Source organism: Leptonychotes weddellii, unplaced genomic scaffold, assembly GCF_054177405.1.
Source record: "Leptonychotes weddellii isolate Sample4059 unplaced genomic scaffold, ASM5417740v2 HiC_scaffold_2189, whole genome shotgun sequence".
Taxonomy (NCBI): domain Eukaryota; kingdom Metazoa; phylum Chordata; class Mammalia; order Carnivora; family Phocidae; genus Leptonychotes; species Leptonychotes weddellii.
In genome coordinates, this window is record NW_027807048.1 from 1 (window position 1) to 13635 (window position 13635).

General features: G+C 36.5%; 1 protein-coding gene across 1 annotated transcript; it reads right to left on the reverse strand.

The window, feature by feature from the left end:
• Positions 1-626: 626 nt before the first annotated feature.
• Positions 627-11705, reverse strand: LOC145718786 (nuclear pore complex protein Nup205-like). The gene is made up of 7 exons (XM_081810299.1): positions 11509-11705; positions 8252-8368; positions 7930-8067; positions 5460-5610; positions 4243-4448; positions 2161-2343; positions 627-752 (listed from the first exon to the last, which is right to left on the reverse strand). Exons 1-7 carry the CDS (start codon positions 11650-11652, stop codon positions 642-644), a joined length of 1050 nt encoding a protein of 349 aa, XP_081666425.1. The 5' UTR covers positions 11653-11705; the 3' UTR covers positions 627-641.
• Positions 11706-13635: the final 1930 nt, after the last annotated feature.

Sequence of the window (13635 nt, forward strand, 5' to 3'; positions counted from 1 at the left end):
GAGGAGGGCACGTTCTGCATGGAGCACTGGGTGTTGTGCACGAACAATGAATCATGGAACACTTCATCTAGAACTAATGATGTAATGTATGGGGATTAACATAAGAATAAAAAAAAAAATTGAAAAAAAAAAAAACAATCAGCTATAAAGTACAAAACATCTTGCAGACATTGACTCATTAATACTGAACATATCATCACCACACCAAAAGAAACCTAATATACATCACCATTTTTCATTTAGAGGAAAAGACACAAAAGTAGTATATAAATCTAGATCAATCAGATGGAAGAATTTCAAATTCCCACATATTGTTCCCAACTGTGAATTAAAAATAGAAATCTTACATGTTTCTTTATGAAAAAGAGAGGGGGAGCGTAGAGAGAGAAGAAAAGAAACTAAAACAAGTAAATTCTCACTTCAGGTTGACCCAAGTAACCTAATTAAATTGAATTTAAAGCAAACTTTCAGCTTGGATGGCTGCCATGTAACATCCTTACCCAACTTTGAAACCTAGAGTATTTTGGTTCCTCTCACGAAAAATTTCATCTCCATTTCAACACTGACCAGACAACACTTCAAATGAAATTATATTAAATTTGAAAATTATAGGAACCTAACAGGGTTAAGAACAATTTTTGTTAATTTTCACCATGTGACTGTATGAATAGAGAGCATTTAAAGAAAAAGGAAAACTTTACCTCGATACCAATAGCTTGCCTCTGGCTTGGAACCCTTACGGTCTGCAGTATCTTAAAATAGTAAGAAAACAGATGTTAGGAACATCCCCCACTCCTCAATGAAAAGTAGTGGCTCTGCAATGTAATAGTCATATTCCTCACGCAACACATACATGTATCTTCTGATGCTGATCAGAAAGCACAACTGAGAAGTGTCTGATGGGACTTTCATTGGCAGTTGTGTGGGATTCAGGTAGAACCTTCGATTATCTGGGCTTCAAAAAACTAGTAGTTTCTAAGTGCACACAAGAAGTATATGCAGCAAATTTCCTCTGAGATATTCTAGGAATAAATCTTAAGAGGATTTATGGGACGAAATCTCACCAGTGTTCAAGACCAGCCCTACAATCAGCACCAGAAAACCAATAATTAAATTTGTTAAGAACAGGTCTGAATAGGTTTCTTGTGTGGGCAAAAGTTCTGAGTTAAGATGTTCTGATCTGACCTTGCTAGGGACATAAGCAGTATACGGTATAATCAACTACACTTAATGTTATGTTATTACCACTCTTACAAGCTGAAAATATACTATCAGGTAGGATCCTTTAAAAACAAGTCTTGCTCTAAGAATAAAAATGTCTAAACCCAATCATATTTCATTTTCAGTATAGAGGAGCACACTGAACACTTAGAACACTAAGTGGTGATACACTCATAAGTGAAAAAAATGAAGTATTAATACTAAACCTAAGGGCACACACCAGCTCCCTGCACACACCAGCTCCCTGCATTTTGCTCTTATAAAGTATCATTACATCTTCAGGACACACATTAGAAAATTACATTTCACTGCTTCAAAATGGTGTTAGAATCACAGGTTCCTATACGTTTTATTATTTTTAGACAAACACATATTCCACCTAACCATTTTCCTAGAGATATTTCTGTAAAGCACAACCTTATTCTCCTTTTTAATCTTAGTGTATATACTGAATAACTATACCTTCACAGAAAAATTCCAATAGGCCTTACATCTAAAAAAATAAAAGTTAATAGAGATACTTTGTTCTTTTCAGATGGGACAGGAGGACATAAAAGGAAGCAACAGAAAAGAAAAACTGGTATTCCCCACATTTAATGAGTACAAATAATGTCTGAAGGCTTTCATCAGCCTGGTCTTAAAGACAGAGTTGAAGAATTCTGTCCATTTATAAATATCTCACAGACACTGAAAAACAAAGTCTTGAGAAAAGAACCTATCCCTGGTAACCTAGTGAAGCTGTCAATTGATCTAAGAGAAAAACCTAAGCCTGTTAGTTTCTGATGCTATGGCTCGGTTCTAAACCACTGGCTCGGTACTAAATCATTAACTGGGAAGTTCATGGCATACTGTAAGTTGCAAACTGGATGCCCTTGCTTCTACCATATTATCAAGCCTCACTTTCCAAACTGTAATAAATAAGAGAGCTTGTAATGCTACCTGAGTGTATTCCAACGACTGCCAAAGGGAAGCAGCAATTTCAGGGGATTTTCCAAAAGCTGCAAGGGTCTTCAGCAACTCTGCTTTGAGAACAGGGGGGATACTGCATTGCAGGAGTCCCAGAATCACCACAACCGGCGTCCACTGAGGATGTTCACAGAGTGCCAGACGAGCATTTTCACTCTGGGAATCAAACACAAAAAGAACAAGAGAGACTTTCCCATCTTTAAAAGCTAAGAAAAATGACCAGCAATCATCTAAATTGCTAGCACTTATACTGAGTATTCATAGGCTTGATACATACTAAAACAAAGATAAGCCTATGGCTATGCTTGAGGTGTACCAGTGGATCAAATCAAATTACAGCTCAGTCAATGTAAGGAACAGGGTAGAAATAGCCTTTTAGAATTACTTTTATAGCTCTAAGTATGGAAAATAATCCATATGAGATAAATGGTCTGCCAAGGTCACATAAATCTTACCTAAGCACTTGCAATCCTTTCTGAAACAATGTAGTATATTCTTTACTATAATACATGAATACCTTTTAGTTTTTTGAGAAAAAAAATGAAGATATATGTGGCATCAAATGCCACTTTCTTTTTAAGTAGGCTCCATACCCAGCGTAGAGTCCAACACAGGGCCTGAACTCATGACCCTGAGATCAAGACCTAAACAGAGATCAAGAGCTAGCTGACTAGCTGATTGAGCCACCCAGGCGTGCCAATACCATTCCATTTTAATTCAACAAGAAATAACTACTAACTTTATGAGTTTTGTTTTGTTTTTTTAAGATTTTATTTATTTACTTGTCAGAGAGAGAGCGCATAAGCAGGGGGTAGTGGCAGGCAGAGGGAGAAACAGGCTCCCCGCTGGGCAGGGAGCCCGACATGGGGCTCAATCTCAGGACCCCGGGATCATGCCTGAGCTGAACGAAGGCAGATGCGTAACAACTGAGCCACCCAGGCGCCCCCTAACTTTATGTTTTAATGTTTAATAATAATGTTAAGGGGCGCCTGGGTGGCTCAGTCGTTAAGCGTCTGCCTTCGGCTCAGGTCATGATCCCAGGGTCCTGGGATCGAGCCCGGTGTCGGGCTCCCTGCTCCGCGGGGAGCCTGCTTCTCCCTCTGCCACTCCCCCTGCTTGTGTTCCCTCTCTCGCTGTGTCTCTCTCTGTCAAATAAATAAATAAAATCTTAAAAAAAAAAAAAATAATAATAATGTTAAGCACTCCTAGAAAAGCCAAAAAGTTAGAAGACACTATTCCTGTCCTTAAGACAGAATGTCTCAGTAAGCAATTTTGCTCTAGGAAATAATAGAACAACTAGAAGAGGTTTCTAAGTAGAGAAATTATGTAATGAAACTCATGTTTCCTATAAAGACTAATTTGATAGTGAGGGGTAAGATGGTTTGGTGTAAGGAGAGAATAAAAGTAATCCAGTAAATAACTTTTCTTGGTTTTTTTTTTCTTTCTTTTTTTTTTTTAGTAAAAAACTTTTCTTTCTAATTAAAAATATTCTTGGGGTTCCTGGGTGGCTCAGTCGGTTAAGCATCCAACTCTTGATTTTGGCTCAGGTCATGATCTCAGGGTCGTGAGACTGAGCCCTGCTTCGGGATCTGTGCTTAGCGTGGAGCCTGCTTGAGAATCTCTCCCTCTGCCCCCTCTGTCCCCCACTCGTACATGTACTCTAATAAAAAAATAAATTCATTAAAAAATAAATTTAAAAAATAATAAATAAAAAATATATTCTTTATGTATACATAACACCAACACACATATCCACACCTATGTTAGGAAACCTTCTAGAAGGATGTGCAGTCACAACTGATTCGTATTTGCCCTTCTATTTTCTTTCAGGCATATGCTATTATTTTCCCACTAGCTGACAGCAATAAGCTGGGCTACCATTACTACACCCTCTGAAGGTAAAGAAACACAGAGCTTAAAAACGGAATTCTATACATGCAAAATTCATCACTCATAAACTTCAAGCATTTCATGAAAATTTGGGAGTTCCTTAAAATGCCCCTGTGCTAGAAAACAAGTAAAATTATGCTCTCACATGCTGTGGATGATAATTACCCAAGTAATGATGGTGGAGGTGAGCTGTAAAAAAGCAATCAATCCATCCTGCTCCTTCTGGGTGATGCCACGTGAAGGAAGGTGACGGTACTGGACACTATCTGCGCTCGGAAGATCCTTCCGGAGGTGCTCATGGTAAAGCATTAAGGAGTGAAAGAAATGTTCCCAGGAAACAGGACTGCCACCTGTTCCCTGAATATTTTCAACTGTAAAGACAGCACAGAATTTTGTTTCAAGAATGTCTAAGGATGTGCTTGGAAATCGAGGGAGGAAAATAAATTTAAAGCAATAAACTTTGCCTTTGTCCTAGATAAGTAGAGTGTGTTGTCTGAATTAAGGAATGTGTTATAAAAGGGTTAGAATTCCTCTATAAACTAAAACTCTGGATTAATTTTTCCTCAGGGCTAAGAATGGGTGGTGCCCATGTAAGTGCAAAGGCAAATTACTTTGGGTGTCAGTTATCTGCTTTATATCCATAAGAGTTCTCTGTGTTGTGCTGTAATTATGTAGGACTACTTTCCCCATCAGATAATTCCTAAATGTGAGCTTAAATTCCCAGAGAGAGAGGTAAGTGCAGTCTAGATTTTAAATTACGCTACAAACAGGCCTTGACAGAGTAGCCAGAACACTGGCCTTAGTGCTGGCAGATCTCAGTTCCAATCCTGCTCCTCCTCATGACCGTGGGTAAATTACTTCTCTAAACCTGTTTCCTCACATGTAAAAATGAAAGTAATAATATCTACCTAACAAAACAGATGCTTAATAACTATTTCTTTCTCTTCTCTTTTGCAGTGTTGCAAATTTAACCAGACTCAAGTCTGAAAATTAAATGAGGAAATTGGGAGGGTTGACAGAGAAACTGTAAGTACAGAAATTTAGAAAACAAGTACTTATGAACATGAATTTAAAAAATCAAACTCATGTGGCCAGGGTATATATTCTGTTTTGAGTACCAGATGGGTTCTTCAAAGTTTTTATGTATCAATTCTGATTTCTTAAACTGAATTATATTTTATAAAGCAAACAGTAAAACTGCCCAATCTGTGAGACCATCACTAACGCATAAAGCTACTAATGTGCTTCTTTCCCATTATTATAAAAATAATGTATACAGCTGGTAGAACCTAGCACAAATAACTAATATTCTTTAATAGGCAGGGGGATAGTGAACTCAAGAATGTCACAACAAACTTAGACAACATCCAGATTTTTCTTACCATGACTACTACCATTGACTTTAAGCAGGCTGAAACAGTAGTGAGCACACTGGGGCCCATTGGCCAATCCCTGGAGCATTTTCAAATAAGGAATGTAAATCGTTGGAGGCAATAGGTCACCCATTTGCCTAACAAACTTTGACAAGACAACCTGAAATAGGGAAAAACCAATAGTTTACATAAAGCTTATCTTAACTTTTAGGTAGCACGGACTAACTAATAAAGACTACATATGAACTAAAACTAAATGCTCTAATTTAATAATCTGGTATTCTACTTATGAAAAATTTTTTCAAGATCGTCATTAGCAATTTAATGCAATTATAGAATATTTTTATGAACATAAAGTACAATTATTTTTTAAAACATCTCAATGTCACAGAACATAAGACTACTCACATTTTAAATATGTAAAGCAATGGAAGAAATTTATTCCTCTAAAATTAACCACAAAGTCAGATATACTTGGAACCCAGGGTTCATGAATCCCAGTCAAATTTAGTATGAACACCTAGGAACCTGAAAGAATTTTGTATGCTAACCTAAACATACGGTTTTGTGTTCAGCCAGTACCACATTCCTACATTCCTGTTCTGTAAATCCACTTCTTAGTTTTTCCTTTTATCTTGCTTATTCCTTAAATCTAATAACAAAAATACTATTCAGACATTGAGGCTCATTGGTTGTAATTCAGAACTGAAAATGTTACAGATCTCTGGAAATCGTTGTTAAATCTGTTAGGTATAAATGATTTCCTAATTATGTAGAAAAACATCCTTATTTTTGAGAGATATTTATTTACCTAGTAAAAGGGGAAATGTCATGCTGTCTATAACTTACTTTAATGTACTCCAGCAAAATCAAAGTAGTAAAAATAGCAGTAGTAGATGAAGCAAACAAGGCAAAATGTTAACAGCTATTAAATTGAGATGTTGGGTGTTCATTATAATTATTCTTTCTTCCAAATGCCTGAAGCATTTCATAATATAAAGATTTTTTTAATCTTCAAAAAATTTTAATAAACCCTTCTCCAAAACATTTTTTAAATGGGGAGAAAAATAAATATAAGAAATGAAGTAAAAAGGCATCTGATCCCAGACTCTAGCATAACTGAAAATTATTTGACATGAAAGCTTCTAGAACAGCAAATCCCAAAAATATGAAGATAGATACTGCAATCCATCTTATTTGAGACTGCGTATCCTACTTAACATAGGATAGAAAATGGACTTTTTCCTACATTATCTACTGACTCATAGGCATTTTGTCATCAATTCTAACTTCTAAACCTTTCCTTCTAGTACTTATACCTCTCCTATCTTCCCCAACTTCTTAAGAATGTATATATTGGGGGTGCCTGGCTGGCTCAGTCTGTGGAGCATGAGACTCTTGATCTCGTGGTAGTGAGTTCGAGCCCCATGCTGGGGGTAGAGTTTACTTAAAAATAAAATCTTATGGGGGCGCCTGGGTGGCTCAGTTGGTTAAGCGTCTGCCTTCGGCTCAGGTCATGATCCCAGGGTCCTGGGATCGAGCCCCGCATCGGGCTCCCCACTAGGCGGGGAGCCTGCTTCTCCCTCTGCCTCTGCCTCTCTCTCTCTGACTCTCATGAATAAATAAAACATTTAAAAAAAAATAAAAATAAAAAATAAAAGAAATAAATAAAATCTTAGGGACGCCTGGGTGGCTCAGTCAGTTAAGCGTCTGCCTTTGGCTCAGGTCATAATCCCAGGGTCCTGGGATCGAGTCCCCCATCAGGCTCCTTGCTCAGCAGGGAGCCTGCTTCTCCCTCTGCCTGCCGCTCCCCCTGCTTGTGTGCTCTCTCTCTTTGACAAATGAAAAAATAAAATCTTCAGAAAAATAAAATAAAATAAATAATAATAATAATATCTTAAGACAAAAAGAAAAAAGAATGATGTATATTGGTTACTGTCATGCCTGTTGAGTACAGACTAATACTAATACCAATAAAATTCAAATAAATGACACACAGAAAGACTAGACACCTTTCTGTCTACAATTTGACACATACCTAGTATGTTACAAAAGGCTAACTACATATCAGAACTTAAATTTAGGGGCGCCTGGGTGGCTCAGTCGTTAAGCGTCTGCCTTCGGCTCAGGTCATGATCCCAGGGTCCTGGGATCGCGCCCCGCATCAGGCTCCCTGCTCAGCGGGAAGCCTGCTTCTCCCTCTCCCACTCCCCCTGCTTGTGTTCCCTCTCTCGCTGTGTCTCTCTCTGTCAAATAAATAAATAAAATCTTAAAAAAAAAAAAAAGTATTCCTTGCAAAAAAAACCCTTAAATTTAAGAGTTTCAAATTTCCTTAAGAAAAGAAAACAGTGTAAATTTCTAAGTTACACAAGAGATCATTTGTGTTAATGGCAATGACATCAGGAAATAACATTTGTTCATGGTTCAAGACTCCCAATTATCATACCAAGGTAGAAAAGTAGAAAAACTAAGAGCTCACCTGGCGTTGAGGGGGTCGCTGATGAGCCACCCCAAGGTAAGAACCCATGATAGTGGAAGTCTGAAGAGGCTCTGAGGGACACCAATATTCGAGAGCAAGCTCCAAATTAAAAGGGTTCTTTTTATATAGCTCACCAATCTGCAAAGTGTAAGCAAAGACTGGGTGAAAATGCCTATAACTCAACAATTACTTTTAAGTGAAAATTTACATTTTTACGGAATTCACTTGTATATTTGAAACATTAAAAGTGAAATTTTCTACAGTTAGGGAATAAATAATGGAAGGAGGGAGAGATGACCATCCATCCAGTGTAATGGCTTACCAAGAGCATTAAGTGTTCCAGATCTCTTCTAAGTGAAATGGGAGGTTCATTACCCATCTGCATACTCATATGAATTATTCGAGCATCTTCATCTGCCCGATTCCTCAACTGTTTCACCTATTAAATACATTACATACAGTTTAATATGGAAATTTAGTATATAGGTTAATAATACTGAAATCAGGCAACTGTCTAAAAGTGATTACATAATAGAAAAACTGTTTAAACATCTACTCCACTTTAATGACATGAAGAAATATACTAGGAATTTTGTGATACCACTATCCATAATTTAAAAATATCTTAAAATGTCAGTGCATTTTCCAGTACAGAGAAGTTGAGTTTTAACTACAGTATTTCTCAGAAGGAACATTACTGACATTTTGAACAGGACATTTCTTCACTGGGTTGGATCATCCTGAACACTGCAGGACAGTTTAGCATCTCTGGACTACCTACTTCTACCAATAACTCCACCAAGATTTTTTTTTTATTTTTTTATTGTTATGTTAATCACCATACATTACATCATTAGTTTTTGATGTAGTGTTCCATGATTCATCGTTTGTGCATAACACCCAGTGCTCCATGCAGAACGTGCTCTCCTCAATACCCATCACCAGGCTAACCCATCCTCCCACCCCCTCCCCTCTAAAACCCTTAGTTTGTTTTTCAGAGTCCATCGTCTCTCATGGTTCGTCTCCCTATCCTATTTCCCCCGCTTCATTCTTCCTCCACCAAAGATATTTTAACAAGGAAAAGTGGTGCCACTAATTTCCCAAACACTCTCTGAAGGACGTTATTGCACTGGCTGAGAACCATCACCTTATAACATTCGTGCCAACTGATAGAAGAAACTACTCTCTTTTAAAAACAAAACAAAAAAAGCAGGACAAACCCACAATTCAATACTCCTCTCTCAAGTATACAAAATCTGTAAGGACATGGAAGACTTAACACTATCAACCAACTTTCCCTAATGGGCATTTACAGAATACTCCATAGAACAGCAGGAGAATATACATTCCTTTCATGTGTGCATAGAACATTTTCCAAGATAGGCCATATTCTGAATCATAAAACAAACCTCAGCCAATTTAACATAAATTGAAATCCTATAAAGTATGTTCTCTAACCACAACAAAAATAAACTAAAATCAGTTATAGAGAGATGCCTGGAAGCCCCCAAATATTTGGAAATTAAACAACACTTCTAAATAAACCACTGATCAAAGAAGTCTCAAGGACAATTAAAAAACATTAAATTGAACAAAAAGGAAAACACAACGTATCAAAATTTATGTGACACAGCTAAAGCAATAATTAGAGATAAATGTGTAACATCAAATATTAGTATTAGAAAAAAAGAAAGGTTTTGGGGCGCCTGGGTGGCTCAGATGGTTGAGCGTCTGCCTTTGGCTCAGGTCATGATCCCAGGGTCCTGGGATCGAGCCTCGTATTGAGCTCCCTGTTTGGCGGGGAGCCTGCTTCTCCCTCTCCCTCTACTGTTCCCCCTGCTTGTGCTCTCTCACTCTCTCTATCAAATAAATAAATAAAATCTTAAAAAAAAAAAAAAAAGAAAGGTTTCAAATCAATAATCTAAGCTTCTACCTTAATAAATTGAAATTAGAAATGCGAATTAAGCCCAAAGCAAAAAGGAAGAAAATAATGTAGAGCAGAAATCAGTAACAGTGAAACAAAATATAAGAAAATCAATGAGGCCAAAAGCTGGTTCTTCAGGAAGTTCAATAAAATTGATAAACCTCTAGCCAGGTTAATTAAGAAGACACACACACCCATACACACACACACACACACACACACAGAAGATGCAAATTACCAAAATTAAGAATGAAAAAAGAAACATCATTACAGATCCTACAGACACAAACAGTATAATAAAGGAATATTAGGAATAACTTTATGCCAATCAATCTGAATAAAAAGGACAAATTCACTGATACACACAAACCAAAGCTCGTTCAAAAAGAGACTGATAACCTAAATACTCCTATTATCTATCAAAGTACTCCAATTATGTGAATTCACTCTTTATATTATTCAAGCCATTTATGATTATCTTTCTATAACTTAAGTCCCATCTGGACTACTGATTAGGAAACACTTAAGACTTACCTTTCTACGACTTCATTTCTGCAAATGTAAAATGAAAGGATTAGCATGCTTCTTCCTATTCCAAAATTCTGTGATATTAATCTATCAAGTCCTTCGAGGTTACTGAGGGTTCAGGTTATCTGTTAAAGTATCCCTTGACTATTCTAGTCCTGAGGGAGCTATTCTTAGCCTAAATAAATCCATAAATTTACTGTCTATACCTCTCATTCACTGTTACTCTCCAACTAGATTATAAATTCTTTATTGGTAAGGAATGAGTCTACTACTTGTCTTCTTCACAACTTCTAGTATAGTACGTGGCACACAGGAGAAACTCAACAAACACTTAATTCATTAAATAATGAATAAGCACTTCACTCCTTGATCGTTTGTTGCCACTTGAGGTAGTCTTTCCATTTGCCTTACGTGTTTCAGGAGGTATGGTAGCAGAACTATACTACAGTATTACAAGTATAGGTCCTTTGGGAGCTTTTTTTAAATACACACACACAAAAAGTGAGTTCATAGAGCTTTACGCCCTCATTTATTTCCTGCCCGCATTTTGATGGCTTCCTTGGAACAAAACTGCACGAAAAAAAAATGCTCTGGAGAAACTCTCTGAAATGGCTCTAAGAATCCCTTTTTGGATCAAAGTTACAGCTTGAACTCTTTATTCGAAAGTAGCCTTTGCATTTGTTTCTTAAATCCATTACATTACCTGTATGCATGCAGAAGTCCATTTATATACTATAATTAAGAGTCTACACAATTATCTATAAAACTGGAGATTTTCTACTATGCCTTCTTCCAAATCATGTATAAATATATCAATAAGACAATCTAAGCATTGATCCCTGGGGTATCATGACATTAACAATTTTCTACGCATAGTAATTTAACTATTACTCTCTCCTTATAAACTATTCTCAATGTCAAATATTTTGTTCTTTTAGCTTAGTCTCAATTACCAGGTCTTATTTCATTTTCACGAATTACTAATTCAAAAGCTGTAACACAACTATTGTCAAATTATAGTCTACAATAAAAGATTTTATTAGTTTCCAAAACATAAAGTGAATTGATCAGTTTATTTCATAAAAATTTTCTACTATTTTTTACTTATCCTACATTATTATACCTACCTTCATTGGCATAAGTGCAAGGAAATCTGTGATGAGATTATGGACTCTACGGATATAAAATTCCTCCTGATAGAAGTTTTCTGACACCACTACGGATTCAGTGAGGAACAGGAAAACATTGTCAGCAATTGCAAGCTCTGCCATTGCTTCATCTGCTTCTGTAAATTCAGCCAGAGCTAGAAATATATTTAGAAAAACAGCACATGAAGGGAAAGTTATTAAACTAGATTATAACATTTCAGAATACTCTCTTGATGTTTCAAAATTCAGGTATCTTCTGAACCTTCAAGCATGTGCTATGTTAAAAATAAGACTGTATTACTGTAATAGACTCACAAATTCAAAAGAGCTACTGAAAAAGTACATTAGAGGGGCGCCTGGGTGGCTCAGTCATTAAGCGTCTGCCTTCGGCTCAGGTCATGATCTCGAGGTCCTGGGATCGAGCCCCGCACCGGGCTCCCTGCTCAGCGGGAAGCCTGTTTCTCCCTCTCCCACTCCCCGTGCTTGTGTTCCCTCTCTCACTGTCTCTCTCTCTGTCAAATAAATAAATGAAAAATCTTAAAAAAAAAAAAGTACAGGGGCGCCTGGGTGGCTCAGTCGTTAAGCATCTGCCTTCGGCTCGGGTCATGATCCCAGGGTCCTGGGATCGAGCCCCGCATCGGGCTCCCTGCTCCGCGGGAAGCCTGTTTCTCCCTCTCCCACTCCCCGTGCTTGTGTTCCCTCTCTCACTGTGTCTCTCTCTGTCAAATAAATAAAATCTTAAAAAAAAATTAAATTAAATTAAAAAAGTACATTAGGAAACAAACTGCTCATCACACTAACAACATGAGCAATAAAAAATTACTTCAAGAATATATGATGTAACACTGATATAGTCAGTGAGTTATTATCAAAACATTAACATATGAAAATGACGCCAAGGCTTTAATCTCAATAAATGAACTAGATCATTCAGAAAAAGTCTTCACAGCTAGTGAGACCAAGACCTGAACATGACCACGCAAGTAACTCTTCTAATTTGATAACAACGTAGCAAAAATTGAAAAACTAAACCTTAACCTAAAGACAAACTGGTCTACTTGTAACTTTTTTAGCTTTTTATTCAAAAAATTTCAAATAGATATCTAAAAATAAACCAATATAATGAACCACCACAAAACCCATCAGTTAACTTTGATGTTATACATTTATGCAATCATATTTCATCTGGATCTCCACACATTCCCAAATGAGATTTAAGCAAATGCCAGGCAATTTAACATTTCATTTGTAAGTATTTCAGTATACAACTCAAAAGAATACTTTAAAAACAAAAAATAAACCATACATACAAATAACATACCTTAATACCATTATCTCTTAAAAAAAAAAAAACAATTCCTCAATATCAAATATCCACACAGTAATCAAATTTACAACAGTCCCATAAATGCTATAAAAGATTTTAGTTTGGTTTTTTGCTTTTTGTCTTTTTGTGCAATTTGTTTGCTTGAATCAGGATCCAAATAAGATCCACAGATTATGTTTGAGTGATACATCTGTAGACTCCTCCTGTATCTTTTTAATTTTTCACTTGCCCTTTATCTGCTGCAGAAACTGGACTTTTATCCTACAGTTTCCACAATGTGGTTTGATATCTATCCCAGTTGTATAGTTAACACACTCCTCTGTCTTCTGGTTATACTAAAAATTGGTAGTTCGATCTAGAGACTTGATCTGACTTACATTCAATTTTTTTGGTAAAAGTACATCACAGGTGCTGCTGTGTCCTTCCATCAAGAAATACATCATTGCTTGCCTTTTTTAAATTTACATATAAAACTGCTAGGTAACTCTGTGGTAATCTGGCTTTGGAAAAGAATTGTTTGTAGTTCATTCTACTTGAGCATTATACAGACCAAATACAGAGTATGCTTCTCAAAGTACATTTTCATTGCCTTGAAAAGGGTCAGGAATAGATATAAGCCAAGAGTTTCAACCAGAGGAAAACAGATGGATTTTTTTTTTTTTTAATATCTCCCACTGGAGTGATTCTTTTTTTTTTTTTCTTCTTATGTTAATCCCCATACATTACATCATTAGTTTTAGATGAAGTGTTCCATGATTCATTGTTTGTGCATAACACCC

Bases quoted from the DNA above. Each gene is read 5' to 3' on its own strand.
- LOC145718786 (XM_081810299.1), bottom strand. From the start codon at position 11,652: ATGGCAGAGCTTGCAATTGCTGACAATGTTTTCCTGTTCCTCACTGAA. The intron at 4,449-5,459 runs GTAAGAAAAATC...CTGTCTTTACAG, and splicing joins AGTCAATGGTAGTAGTCATG to TTGAAAATATTCAGGGAACA. The intron at 2,344-4,242 runs GTAATTATCATC...TTTGATTCCCAG, and splicing joins CCTCCACCATCATTACTTGG to AGTGAAAATGCTCGTCTGGC.